Source organism: Culicoides brevitarsis, chromosome 2, assembly GCF_036172545.1.
Source record: "Culicoides brevitarsis isolate CSIRO-B50_1 chromosome 2, AGI_CSIRO_Cbre_v1, whole genome shotgun sequence".
NCBI lineage: Eukaryota > Metazoa > Arthropoda > Insecta > Diptera > Ceratopogonidae > Culicoides > Culicoides brevitarsis.
Window position 1 is genome coordinate 40,821,530 of NC_087086.1, and position 15,025 is coordinate 40,836,554.

Below are 15,025 nucleotides of genomic sequence, written 5' to 3' on the forward strand. Positions count from 1 at the left end.
AAAAAAATATATTTTAGATACTCGATAATGAAAACTTGACAAAATCCAAATATTTTTTGACTTTTTTTCGAATTTTCGAAAGCCTTCTTGTCTCATTTAAAAAAAAAATATTTTTTTTTTTTTCAAATTTTTAATTCAACTTTTATGACTTTTTTTTTCAAGGTAAAATATCAGTCTAATTTTGATTTGTACTTGACGTCTCATCAAAATTTCCTTCAATTTTTTCATTGCTTTTCCTTTTCCTCTTGTTAACTTCTTCAGGATCCCTTTGTCGTTTCCTACACGTTAATAAATGAGTTTTTATGGCACACTGATGTGCAAACATTGATTCGCATCCTTCATTCGGGCACGAAAATCTCTTATTATGGATCATCATATGAACACTTAATCTCGTTTCGCGAACCATCTTTTTACATTCGGGACATTCGACTTTGTTGTAAATTATTCCTTCAGCTGTCACAATTTTCCGAGGCTTTTTTATCAATCCTTCTTCGATTATTTTATGTTCGTTACCTGGATGGACTTTCAAAATATGAACTTTAAGATGCCAACTTGTTGCGAAATTAGATTTTTCACAAATCACGCAGGCGATTCTTTTTACGTGGCATCTCATGTGACCCGAAAGTTTCATTTTTGTCATCCATTTTTGACAAACGGGACATTGTGCGTCTTTCGGAGCATGAACGCTGTATTTGTGGTTTCGAAGACCTTTTTTCGTGCCTGTTGTGTGATCGCATTGATCACATTTGTGATTGCTTAGTTTGAATTGAACTTGCCCGATGCACGAAATTCGATGAACTTCCAACGAACGTTCTTGCTTAAAGGTTCGACTGCATCTTTCGCACATGAAATTCTTCGTTGAAGGGTTTTCGTGCGTCAAATTGTGACGTTTCAAGTCAATTCGACTCACAGAATTGCCACAAATTTCGCAATTTACTCTGTCAAGCGAATGCATTCGTTGGAAATGTTTGAAAAAACTCACACGATTCGCGGTTTTGTAATTGCAATGGTCACATTGAATCGGTTTCGCTTCAGAAACTTCAATTTTTCGTGAATTTTTATTACTTTTTATGTCTTCATTCAAGGCTGCGATGAGATCTTCTCGATTTGGATGCCATTTCAGGATGTGTGCTTTCAAAATCCATCTTCCGCTGAAACGTTCGGGGCATGCACTGCATTTATGGGGCAAAGTATGTCTCTTCATATGCTTCGTAAGAAGGGTTGAATTGACTTTTTTGCTGCAAATTTCGCATTCAACTTGATTTGGATCATGCACCATGTAAATATGAAAGCCCAAATTCTTTTTTTTATCCGAGACGTAGTCGCATTTATCGCATTTGTACTCGATTTGGGCATGAGCTTCCCTCAGATGATTCCGATAATCGAAGATGTCGAGGCACTCACGTTCACATTGACGACACGTAAGTTGCTCATCCGTTAGAGCGAGGAAATCTTTGGTATCTTCTATATTTGGCATTTCTGGATGGCGTCGTTTCACATGTTGAGTAAGGCGGAATCTAAAAAAAATAAAAATAAATAAATGAAATTAATAAAAAATTTCAATTTTTAATTTTTTTTTTTTATTTTAATAGTTTTAATTTAAAAAAATAAATAATTTTAAAATAATTTTTATCCGATTTTTTTTTTCTTTTTTGAATATTTTTATTTTTTAAAAACATATTTTTTTTTAAATTTTTAATTTTTTCATTGAATTTTATTTCATATTTGAAGAATTTTTTAAAAATAATTTTCGAAAATAAAAAAAAATTATTTCATATTTTTCAATTTTGTATCAATTAATTCAATTAGATTTTTTTTCTCACATTAATTTTAAAAAAACTGAATGAAAAATATTAGAATAAAATTTTTTTTTTTTTGATAACAATTTAATTGATAATTTTTTCACATTTTTTATTTTTTGGTTTTAAAATATTTTTTTAAATGAATTTTGATCCATTTTCAATAAAAATTTTTAAAATAATTTTAGAATTTTTTTTTAAATTAAAAAAAAAAAAATTAAATTTAATATTTTTCAACTTTTTGTATCAAATCGAATAAAAAATTTTACTTTCGTTTCAACAAATATTCTAAAATTTTTGAAAAAAAAAATGAAATTTAAAAACTTACTTTTTAGCGAAATGTTTTAGGCATATCATGCATTCATGTTCGCCATTATGTGTCTCGAGATGTTCATTTAATTTACTTTTTACAACATACTCCTTACATTCGCGACATTTAACGAGACTCAATGGGTCTGTAATTGTTTTTACTTCATCCGAACTTGATTGGAATGGATCATCGACATTACTATCACATTCGCTTTTGATAGATTTCGTTTCGTATTCTTCGTTAATTTCAAGCGGGGGCTCTTCTTTGATGTCAATTTGAAAAGTTTCAAGCGGATTTTCGGGAATTTCTTCTGGAGGTTCAATTTTTATCTGAATTTCGGTCTCAAAATTGTTATTAAATTCATTTTCTTCCTCTTCTGAATCGTTTTTATCATTTTCTTCTTTTGGTTCTTCCTTAACTTCAACTTTTTCGTTCATTTCTTTTTCCAATTTTTGTTTATACTCGCAACGCTCTGAATGTTTTTTCAGATTCCAACTACTTCCGAAACGCCATCCGCAAATCTCGCACTCGTATTTCTTCTTTTTATGCTCTTTGTGTCTCCCCATATGAATTGCCAGCTTTGCTTTTGTCATGAGTTCAGGATTTTTGCATCCCGGCACTTGACATCTGCCAACAACAGGCGCGTGATAATGCAATCGATGTCGAACCAAGGCATTCGATTGGTAAGTCGTATAATCGCATTGTTCGCATTTTAGGTCCTCAAAGGGTTGCGAGTCTTTTGTCATGTTACATAAGGCTTTTGCTAAATGTCTTCTCAAATCACGTAATTCATTGAAAATGGCGCCACATTTTTCACAATCTTTCCTTTTATGAGAGTTTTTATGACGCCAAAGTTGCTTTTCGCTCATCAATTCCGTATTTTTGCATTCGGGGAAGTCACATTTAAGTAATTTTGGGCCATGTTTGTTCTGATAATGTCTCACAAAAAGTCGTTTTTTGGGCGTTTCATAGTCACAGGCCTCAGCATAACATCGAAACACTCCATCAGGTCCCAAAGCGATTTCGTGACTTTGTGATCCGGCGTCTTCTTGCTCCTTTTCGTGATTTAACATGTGCTGCTTGAAGAATCCCGAGCCAGCGGAGAGGAATTTTTGACAAATTTGACATTGGATTTTGCCATGCGTGCGAATGTGGTTCGTATAAGCGATTTTATTGAACTTTTTTTGACAAACTTCGCACGTTTTCTCCTTTTCCATGTTTTTTGCTTGATGAACGCGTTGTACGTGCTTGTTCAAGGCTCTCTCATTGGGTCCGCGATAAATGCACATGTGACATTTGTACCGTTTTGCCATGAATTCGGGGTCTTTTTCGAGCTCTTCCTTCGTTTTCGGGCACGATTTGCTCTTGTGAACCTCCAACCGCTTCGCTGTTTGAAACAATTTCCCGCATTTTTCGCAAATATGCCGCTTCATGTGAACCTGTTTGTGCGAAATGTAACATATATCGTTTATCATGACATCACAATCGGGGCATTTTCGATCCCGGGGCATGTGACGATGCCCGATGTGTTGCCGCAAATGGGTTTTCTCGTCGAATTTCATGCCGCAATAATGACAAATGAACGGGCGGATTATGGATTGCGGAGTAATTTCGCCCAATGTTGGAGTTTTTTGCTTGTCATCCATGTTGTTGTGCGACTTTTTGATCGTTTTCACAGTTTACTTGTTATTTAAGCCATTTTACGTTCAATTACATTGATTTTTATTGTTAAAACAGAAGACTTTCATGTAATTGAGATAATTTTACGCTTTTGTTTATGTTTACAAAATATAAATAACTGTCTTTCGCTTAAAACAAATCACTTGTACTGTTTTTCGACAAATCCCTCCCCCTTTTTTATTCAAAAAAATTTAGGGGGAGAGGAAAATTTATTTTTTAAAAATCAAATTTTTAATTAAAATTTTTTTTTTTTAGTGAAAAATATTCATATAAAGTTCAAAAATCTTAAAAATCGTTAATATTTCCTCAAATTCGTAGGCAGCCACATTGTCTGTGATGTAAATTAATGCACATTAAAAATTGCAGTTTGCACTTTTAGATTTAAGTGCTGCCTTTTTGTTTGGATATTTTTCGCCTTTCCTAATTTATTATTATTATAACTTGCATTTATCATCATTTCTTTTCATCGTGTGTTTTTGCGTTAAATTGCTTGTGCGGTTGCACTTTCACAAGTAGTCAGATGCAAATGAAGATGCAAAATAAATAAAATTTTGGCATATAATTTGGTTTTCCTGTCAGAATGCAACAACAGTTAATGTCTCAAAAAGTAAAATTCTCGCTAATTATATTGATTAAAATATTAATAACTCATCCATGTGTCGATATATGCGACGAAGACAACATAAGCCATCGATTGTTTACTTCAATCTATTATTAAGAGCATATTTTTATAAATAAACACTCGACCGCAAAAGAAAAATCATTAAATGCACTTTGAATTTAAAAATAAAATTTTTCATAATTTCCAATAATAATAAAAATTATAACAAGATGCTATTTTAAATCAGGTCATGTATCATCGTCATAAAATTTACATCATCGTTTATATTTCGAGCGAATTTCGAGTAACACTTACTTCGATTCTCTTTTTTTTCCCTCGTTTTTCCGGAAAGATATGCGTCAATGCTATAATTGTAATAAGTAGTGAATGAGCATCAACGGTGTTTGTCGTCGTCTTCGTTGACGTGTATTTATTTTATAAACATACGCGTTTTACTATACAATTAAACAGAATTTTCTTCTTGGTTTTTATTTTCGCGCGCGCGAATATAAATAGTTAACAGATGAAGGAAGAAAAATCGCTTTTGAACGGATTATGTCTGTCTGAGAAGAATAAGGTAAGTATTTTGTATAAAACATATTTTAATCTTATTTAAATGTCAAACATTATTTTTTTTACAGCATAAGAAATTAAGTTGATTTATAATCTAAAAGACAAAAAGAATTGTTAAATCTGCGAATACGAAATTGATTTATGGAATGTCCTACATGAAGAATACAAAATGCCTTGTTAGTATTTTTGTGAGATTACTGAAGTTACGCCATTATTTCATGGCATCCATAGACCTGAAAAAGGCTTTCGACACAGTATCGCATCATAGGCTGCTTAAGAACATCTATGAGACTTGCTTGAAATGCTTTAGATCATGTAAGCCCGCATCCAGCTGTAAAAAGTATTGAATAAAGACAAGCGAATACATGAATAACTATTTGCAAGAAATGGATGTAATGTTAGACGAGCACGAAAAGGCCAATTACAAAAATTTCCTCAGCAATTTTAGTGGCCCTGTGTGCTTTAATAAATTTAATAATTTAGAGGCATTGAAGACGCACAATATCAATCGCCACGGAATCGATAAAGCGCATCCGATATATGAAGAACAAAAAGAAAATTTCGATTCTTCGTGCTCGTCTTTGGACAACATGGAGGATTATCAAGGATCAAATTGCTCCGCATTTTCAAATAAAAATGGAACACTGAGCGCAGCGACAACAAAGAGTCTCGGATGATGACAAATTTCATTTGGATATTTCATCATCGTCTATCTGGTCTATCGAAATCCAAGAATTGGTCGAAGTGCCCGTGTCATTGGAAGTCATCGATTTAATTGAAGTTGTCAATCCTCTTGTGATGCCTCAAGAAAAGATATTTGTATTATCAAAAAGTTTTAAAGCATATACCCAGTATCCAATCTACTGATATTACATAAAAAAATAGAAATTGCTATAGTATGTAATTAATAAATGCGCTTTTATAAAAACTTCTCGATGACTTTTAAAACTGAACTTTTTTGAAAACTTTTATTGCGAGAGCGAGACAGCAAATTTTGAAAAAGTATAAAAGACGAAGAGTACTTAGGAAAATTTTTAATTAAATATTAATAACTTAATCGAGCTCACGTGTGTCGAATTGAATCAAGTTCGTTAATTACACATAATTTATTACAAAAACCCCCAAAAATTACAAAACCAATAAACAATTAATCAACTATTAAAACAAACAAATTCTGAAAATTTTCTGTGATTTTTTTATAAAGAAAAAAAAATTAAAGAAAAAAAATTATTCAAAGAAAAACTAAAGTAAAAAAACCTGTAATTTTTAATAGACACGTGTCTGTTGTCTTCAAACATTATTTCATCATTTTTCTGAATAAACAGAACTGAATGAAAAAAAAAAGTGAAAAACTAACCAGAGAAAAAAACTATTCTATTGACCTATTCAACGAAAAAAACAGACAAGTAACAAGAAGTGAGTTGCCGTCGCATGTCATAATCATCTTTTTCTTGTCCGAACGTATGGATTGTTGTTAAAAATAATAAATAATAAAACCCAAAGAACAAGTCATCCGTCGTTTTGTTGTTGAAAGCTCAAAGAAAAAGAGAAGAAAAAAAAGATGAAAATTTTACACTTGACTGAATTTACAAACGGATCGTGTCAGTTGATCTCGAACTCTCGATGAGTTAAGAACAAAAATTGAAAATCATCGTAAAGGGAGAAACGGAAGAAAATAATTAAAAATAATGAAAAAATAAAATTTAAAGGAAAATCATAAAATAAAAAATAAAATTACAACAAACGAACGCCAAAAAGTTACGACAAGCCAATTTTAAGTGCGACATTTCATAATTAATATTTCTACATCAAACAAAAAAAAAAAATAAAATAAAACATAAAGAGAGATTAGTTAAAGTGGAGACGAATGGTTGAATTTAAAAACAAGAAACATACATAAATAATCTTTCTAAAGAAGAAGAAAAGATTTCGAAAGCAACTTTCCGTGCAAAATATTATTTTTGTGACGAAAAACAATTAAAATAATTGTCTTTAGCGCATAACAAGACAACAAATAATAATAAAATACCTTAAAATCAACATATATAATAGCTGTGAATATTTGAAAAAAACTGTGAATCATGTCGTTTTGTCGCATCACGGGTCGAGCTCGTAATCTCCCCAAATCAAATTATTTCCCAATGACAACCACATACACAGCTGCATCCCTTCGTCGATTTTGTCGCATCACGGGAAAATCTTATGGGCTTCCAGCGCATCATTTTCAACCGATAGTTCTGAAGAAAAAAGTAAAAAAATCAAAAAATGGCACGACTTTTAGTCTTGGAGGAACACGAGATCCCAACTACGGGCAAAAGAAACATAAAATTGTGTCAAGTCAACGTTATGTGTGTTTAGACTTGAATAGCGCTGATGATTTACGAGACATTCTCGACGCTATTCTCGATGACTTTGATGTCGCGCCGGAAGAACGTGATAAACGGTATGTCTATAAAATTGCCGAACACAAGTTCAACATCATTATCGATGCACGAATGGAAGCAGCTATCCGCAGCGGAGTCATCGAAGATATCATGTTCGCGAAAGATGGAGAAACTTTGGTACTGAAAACGAGATCAGGACAATTGATTCCTTTGGATTTGATGGTTGTCAAAGGCAGAGCCATTGGAGAGTTGTTCGAAGGCGAAGGCGTTGAAGAAGTAGAAACTCCTGAAATGGAGTTAAATCGCGTTACGGAACACTTGAGACGCTTTTCACTCTTTGACAGAATCGCCGAAAGTGTGATCGATGCTTTTCCAGAAATGAAAGCCGTCGGAATTTCGGAGAAGAAGATGCAGAAACAGTTACGAACGATTTTAAAGCAAGAGGAATTGTCAAATATGTTGGTTAACTTTATCGATGGATGTGTTGAAAAGATTCTATTAGGAGCGGAAAAGAATGGAAAACCCATTAAGGGAGTCAATAAGAAACAACATCGTGATACGAAGATCCTAAAAATTCTAACGATGATTTTTGACAACCCGAAAGAAGAAGTTTTAGCGATGCAACAGTTGATGCTTGCCCAAGAAGCGGGAGAAAATGTTCTTGATCGTGTAAATGGAACAGTAGCTCGATATACTCCGGGTACAATAGACTATATTATCGCTAATGCCAATACTTGTGATCCTAACGAAATTGTCATGAATATCTTGCAACTCGGGATTCAAACTTTTTTGAAAGAAGTCTCAATGAACAATCCCGTTAATGGAGACAAGAAATTCTCCTTTACGCCATCTCAGTTGGAATATTATCAAGAATTTTTGGAACAAACTTCCGGCTTAATGAATTGCTTGACACGCAGTTGCGGCGAAATAGAGTGTTACGGAAGCGATGTTCAAACAATTATCGCAGATTTCATTCACGCCAACGCAGCTCGTTGTAACTTTGAGACCCCCAAATGCGAGATGGTTATGGAAATTGGTGTTCAAACGCGAGTCCCGCTGTTCTACACACACGACGAAGCGGTATTAGAACAGTATTTGTTGAAACACAAGAAAAAGTGTCGTGATTCAGTGTTAATTGTGAAAGATGGCATCAAATGCATCGTCCCAAAATCCATGCTAAAATATTTGGCAGACAAAAGTGCGGGGATTGTTTTGCTCGATGAAGAAGGAATTCAATTTGTGCTCGATTGTATCAAAGATGAAGATGATTTCTTCTTGGAAGGCAACGAAGAAGGCGTTATTGACCCGAAAGAGTATGTCAGTAAAAGACCTCGAAGACAAAGCTCTTCAGATAAAGCACTCGTTAAAGGCGATCGTCGAGGAAGTATATTAAAGAATATTAGACGTAAGAAACGAATTAACCACGCCGCAAACCCTCATTGGAAAAATGTCTATAAGAAATATCAGCTGATCAACAATACAATTTACATGTGGCGAGCCTACACACACGAAAATAAATCAAAGAAAATATATTAAGAAAAGAACAGTAATTTATAATAAAAATTGTGTAAATATCGCCTAAAACGAAAGATGAACAAAAAAAATTAGCTGTGTAAATTAATGAGGAAGAAAATATTTTTTGTAAATTTTTAGATGTTTGTTGTACATAATCCGAGAAATATATCTGTTTATTTTAGCTTTTAAACATATCCCAAAATGACTTTTACATTTTTTTCTCGACTCGTGCAAAACGACGGTAAGTACGTCAGCAGTTTGTTAATATTTGTTGAAAACCCGAAAATTGCATGTTGTGTCAAAGGCCAAGAACAATAATTAAGTGTTTTTTTTCTTGGGTGCACATTTCACTTTTGAGCTGATGACTTGAAACAGTTGTTTACTTGACATGAAATTTGTCTAAAACAAATATTTTTGTTTTGCTTTGGCAAAAAAAAAAACAACTTCCAGGAAGTTTAAAAGGAAAATGGGATTTTTTCTGCCTAATTATTTTAATTTTAACCGCAAATTTTTCATAATGAATTTATTATTTTCGCTATTATTATTAATAATTTTGTTTGTCGTTCGTTACACCTTTGTTTCGTCTTTCAAAGAGATAAATTTTACGCGACGATTCATTGTGGGACGTAAACTAATTTTTCTCCTTAAAATCATGTATTTTAATTAATGACTGAAAGAAAGATTATTTCAAGACTTTGTCATACAAAGAATTTCATTCTGTGAATGTTGAAGCATTTTTTCAGAATAAAATGCTATTTTGAGGTTTTTGTTTGTCTGTCTGTACGTTTGAAATAAACGTAAAAATTTTTTTATTTGTAATTATTTGTCTTTTTAATTTTTTCTTGGATTTCGAAGAAGATGTTCATAAGCTTTAGCTAAATTTTTTATGCTTCAAAATTTTTCATGCAGTTCAATCAAATTTTCGTAACTCGTAAGTAAATATGTTAAACTTAAATAATTTGGATTATCATCTTAAGCCTTTTAGAAGAACACGAACATAATGGATAGGTATTTTCATTATTTCTAACAAAATATGCAAATCAGCTTGAACCTGAAAGAACGCATATTTTCTCTAAATAGAAGATTTTTTTCGTTTCAAATAAGTATAAGTCTTCCAATTTTATCGAACAATACTTTGGTTACTTTATAGTAGTTTGATGTTTAGATGTTCTTCCTGACTTTGGCTTGCAAAAGATATAGATGTTTCTTTTGGATCTTCTTGTCACTTTTATCACTTTTTTTCATTGCATATTTACATTGAAGAATATTTGAAGAAATGTCGATGAAAATTCTCAGTGAAGTAAAATATTTTCGTTTTTTTCGTTCGTTGTTTGAATGTTCTTTGATAATTGGAATAAAACTTATTCATAAATTAGATCCTTCGTTAAAAATAAAAAAAAATTAATTTTAAATTAAAATTTTTGAAAAAATAAAAAACTTACCTTTTGAAAATTCCTGAATGAAAAAATTTGAAGCTTGTAGTCATCTTTTGTTTCCTCAAACAATGAATTTCTTATCCCTCAGAAAATAAAAAAAAGAAAACGCGCTCTTGTCACATATTTCATTCCGTCACATGTCAAGCGTCATTTTCATTCTTCGAAAAATTATTAATTTTCGCAAGAAAGACAGAAGGCGTCTCCGAACAATTACAGTCCCATCTGTCCCTTACGCCGTGATGACTTTGTTCACATGATCATTACAAAATAAACAGTTTTCTTTATCAAAGGTTAAAGACATCTCTAATTGCAGAAGGTCTGTCTCTTTTTGATGTGAATTGTGTTTTGATAGTTTCTATGAAATAACAAAAAAAAAAAAATTGTTACAGAGGTGAAAACTTTTGTGTGGGCTGCGATTTTTTCACTGTCATAAAAGTTTTATTAACAGAAATCCATTTGGTTCGCGTTTAAAATAGATCAGGTGAGTCAACCTCAAACAAACGCATAGACAAGTAAATTTTCTATGGAAATTATTATTTAGAGCTCTTCGTGAAAATTCTTATTTACAAGGAAAAAATGTTTATTAAAATAGTTTCACAAATATTTCAATTTCTGTGCAGTCTTGATAAAAAAAAATTTAAACAACTTTTTTTTTTGTTTATGAGAAAATTACAAAGAAGATGAAATATCAACCTGTTCTTCAAAAAAAGATTTTTCTGAAAATTCGTAAAAATCATGTCTTTTTTTGATGAATGTGACAATTACGATGGCAGTAAATTACTTGAGAGATGATTCAATATTTTATTGTGAATATATGGAAACGCATCGCCAAAAACAATGTATATTTCATTTGCATCGCGGTTTTGTCGTCGTGTCAGCGATCTGTTTTGTTTGTTTTTTGTAGTTCATAAGTTATTGCGCTCTGTTTCTCTCGCGTTTCGTCTTGAAAATCGGAGAACGTTAATGAACGATTTTTAAGTTCTCGCATCGAAAGTGAATCATATGTTCTGTATCTCCGACTAAAGGGAGTGACATAATTCATAATTTTGAGAAGGGATTGTCCGCTTTGGTTAAAAATAATTTTTAGAATTTTTATGGAGTCAATTTTGAAATTTTTATAAGAATTTTTTTTGAAATTTAATTTCAAGTTTTTTTTTAATAATATCAAAAATTTTGCTTTAAAAAATTTTATTTATTCAAAAATTTTATTATCTAAATTTTTTTCAATTTTGAAATTTAAAAAAAATTTGAAATTGAATTTCAACTTCTATTTTTAATAATTTAAGAAAAAAATTTTTTTCTTAGAAAATATTTTCTAAAGGAATGAAAAGTTGAAAAAATTCTTTTAAAATGAAAATTTTGACAAATTTGAATCAAAAATTTGTTAAATGTCAATTCAAAAAATGACCGTTAAAAATTTGAAGTTTGAATAAAATTTTAAAATTCTTTAAAAAAATTTCTGAAATTTAATTTTGAGTTTCATTTTTAAATATTTAAAAAAAAAAAATTATAAGTTGTTGTCTAAACGTATGAAAAATCTTAAAATTTTTCAAAAAATTCTAAAATTATAGAAAAATAAAAATTTTGACAAATTTGAATCAAAAATTTGTTAAATGTCAATTCAAAAAATGACCGTTAAAAAATTTGAAAATTAATATTTTAACTTTTTCTGTTAAATTTTGTTGTAAAAATAAAAAAAAAATCAAAAATTTATTTTTGACAAATTTTTATAATTATTTTGTAAAAAATTGTTTAAAATGATACTAAACAGTTCCATTAATCTACATGACTCACCTTTGCATATATGAATGAACTTATCAATTCGGGAGTTTTTTTTCAACCGTATCCAATACAAAGTTAATCAGCTGAACGACGACGACGATGATTTTTGTCGTACAGCTTCGCAACCGATAAGTGAGAGTATTCTTACTCAATTATTAGTAGTATTAGCGTTACCTCTACACAAGCAAGACGTTCATTAATTCACTTTTACACTTCGTAGAAGCAACCTATTGACAGAACAAAACAAAAAAAATAATAATTATTTATTTACTTGGATTCTCAAAATATATCTTGCGTTGGAATTCTCTGCGAAATCATCAAAATAAATGAGTAACATTTGTTGTAAGCCGCAAAAAGAACCCGACTATTCCTACCGATGTAAATATTCGTCGACATTGTCGCTTGAATTATTTTAATATGCCACAAAAAATTCCGCAGATAAACTTGCCTTGAAAACACCGAAAATCGCAGCTGCGCTCGATGACTATCAGGCTTCCGCATATCCGCAAATAAGTTTCCTCAAAGGCGATCATTTCCAAGTTTTGGACGATTCGGAGTTCAATTTTTGGCGCGTTATTCATTTAGCGACACGTGAAGTTGGAATTGTACCTGCGAGTCTCATGGAACCCATGGATCAAGATTTAGATGAAGAATTAGAAAAAAATATTTAATAAAAAAAATGCTCAAGTGACGCACGAAAAAAAAAAATTTGGATAAAAAAAATTTGCATGAATCAGGTGTTTCCCGTCATATTTTTCAAATTAAAACACACAAAGATGTAATAAGTTCATTAAACTGACACCATATTCATACATCACGAGCGACACAAATCATTCAGAGATAAATTTTGTGCTTGAAATATGACAAAACAAGACACATCATTATCTTTTCTGATGTTGATGACAAAAAAAAACTTAAGATCTAGTTTTTCGTCGTTGTCGTACGTTTTTATGGGTTACGCGACGAAAATGATGAGTTTTCTGCCAATTTTTCAAATATCACCAATAATATTATCTTAAAATACTAATAAACAAACGACAACGTTTCCGTCATGTCTCTCTTCATGTCCATTCACAAAAAAAAAGTTTACGCGAAATCTTGTTAGTACACTCGAAATAAAATTAAAAAAAAAAGAAAAAAATAGGAAAAAGAGGAAAAACGAAGCAAAAAATTAAACAAGCAGAAAATAGACACTTAACAACGTTTTTTTTCTTGCTTGCGTATGCAAAACAAGAGACACCTGGGAGCATGAGGTGTGAAATGAAAATCCATCGATCGACAGAAGTTGTTTGAAAGAGCGAAAGTTAAGGCCAAGGTGAGTATTTATCCTCGAAAATTGTATTAAATAACGACAAAAAATATGTGACAAGTCGTCTCCATTTTTATTTTTTTTGTGACTTTCACTTACTTTTCTCTATTTTCAAGGATTTTTGTCGATTTTTTCAAGAAAATTTTATTTTTAAAAAAATCTCGCATCTTTTCTTAACTTTTTTTTAAAATTTATTCATAATAATAAAAAAATTAAAAAAATTTTCGAATCTTCTGTTAATTTTTTTAATAAGAATTTTGTCAAATCTCAAATAAAAAAATTATTCAAAAAATTTAAAAATAAATTTCTCGAATGTTAATTTTTTAAAAAAATTGTTGAATAAAAAAATTGTTAAAATTTTTTTTCGAATCTTCTGTTAATTTTTTTTATTTAAAAAATTATAAATAAGAAAATTATTAAAAAAAATTTTAAAAATAATTTTTTTAATAATTTTTTTTTTAGATTTGAGAATTTTTTTAAATTTATAAAAAAAATTAAAAAAAAAAATTATTTAAAAATTTAAAAAAAATTTTTTCGAATCTTCTAATAATTTTTTTAAAAAGAAAATTTTTAAATAAAAAAAAAAAATATTAAAAAATAAAAATTTTTTTTTTTGAGAAATAATTTAAGAAAATTTTTTAAAATTTATTTTTTTTTCTGTTAATTTTTTAAAGATTTGAAAATTTTTTATAAATATTAAAAATTTTCTCTTTTATAAAAATTAAATTTTTAGATGATAGTTACCTCATAAAAATTCAAAAAATAAAAAATCTTTTTTTTAATAATTATTAATTTGATAAATTTTTTATTATTTAAAACTTTCTTAGATTGTTTGAAGGTTTTTTTTTGTTTGACCATTACAAGTACAAATTTTACTAAATTTAAAAATATTTTTTTTAACAAATTTTTTAAAATATTTTCTAACAATTCTACGAGAAATCAACAAATAATTCATAAAAAAATATAAATATTAATTATTATTAATTATTTATACAAAAAATTTTCCTGCAATGGTCGCCAATATAATAAAATTGAATAAAAAGTTAAAAATAATTTTACATACAATTTTTTTTGTCACTTGTAATAATTTTTTTTAAATATTTTGTTTAATTTTTTACTTTTTATAATAAATTGCTTTAATTAATAAGATTATACTTTTTTTTGTTCTTTTAATAATAAACAGAGTTACCGTTATTTCGCGGTTGAACGACGACGACGAAGAACGAAGACGCGTTTTTAAGCGTATTTGAGACGCTAAAAAGCGCAAAAATTTGTTTTCTTAATAATTCTCAAAGTCGTTGAGCAACAACTGTTATTTTTACTTTAAACTATACAACATTTTTTTTTTAAATAGTAAATACATTGGTCTATCGTTTCAAAAAGTTAAGTTACACATTATTTGATTTTTTTCATTTGATAATCGGAAATTTCCTCTTTTTACTTGAAAAACTATACAGACATTATTACTTTTTTTTTCTCAATAACAATACATATTAATGGACGATATGAAAAATATTCCGTCGTACTCTACGTTTTAAAGTCTAGAAATAGTTTTATATATCGATTTCTTAACATTTTCTTCACTATATACTGAATATAATTGTTTTTCTTTGTTTTTATATAACTAATGTACATC

At 29.7% G+C, this 15,025-nt stretch overlaps 1 protein-coding gene across 1 annotated transcript; it reads right to left on the reverse strand.

The window, feature by feature from the left end:
* Nucleotides 1–142: 142 nt before the first annotated feature.
* LOC134829157 (zinc finger protein 91-like) lies at nt 143–3,755 on the reverse strand. Its single transcript, XM_063842153.1, has 2 exons — nt 2,218–3,755; nt 143–1,517 (listed from the first exon to the last, which is right to left on the reverse strand). Exons 1-2 carry the CDS (start codon nt 3,753–3,755, stop codon nt 176–178), a joined length of 2,880 nt encoding a protein of 959 aa, XP_063698223.1. The 3' UTR covers nt 143–175.
* Between the last annotated feature and the right edge of the window lie 11,270 nt (nt 3,756–15,025).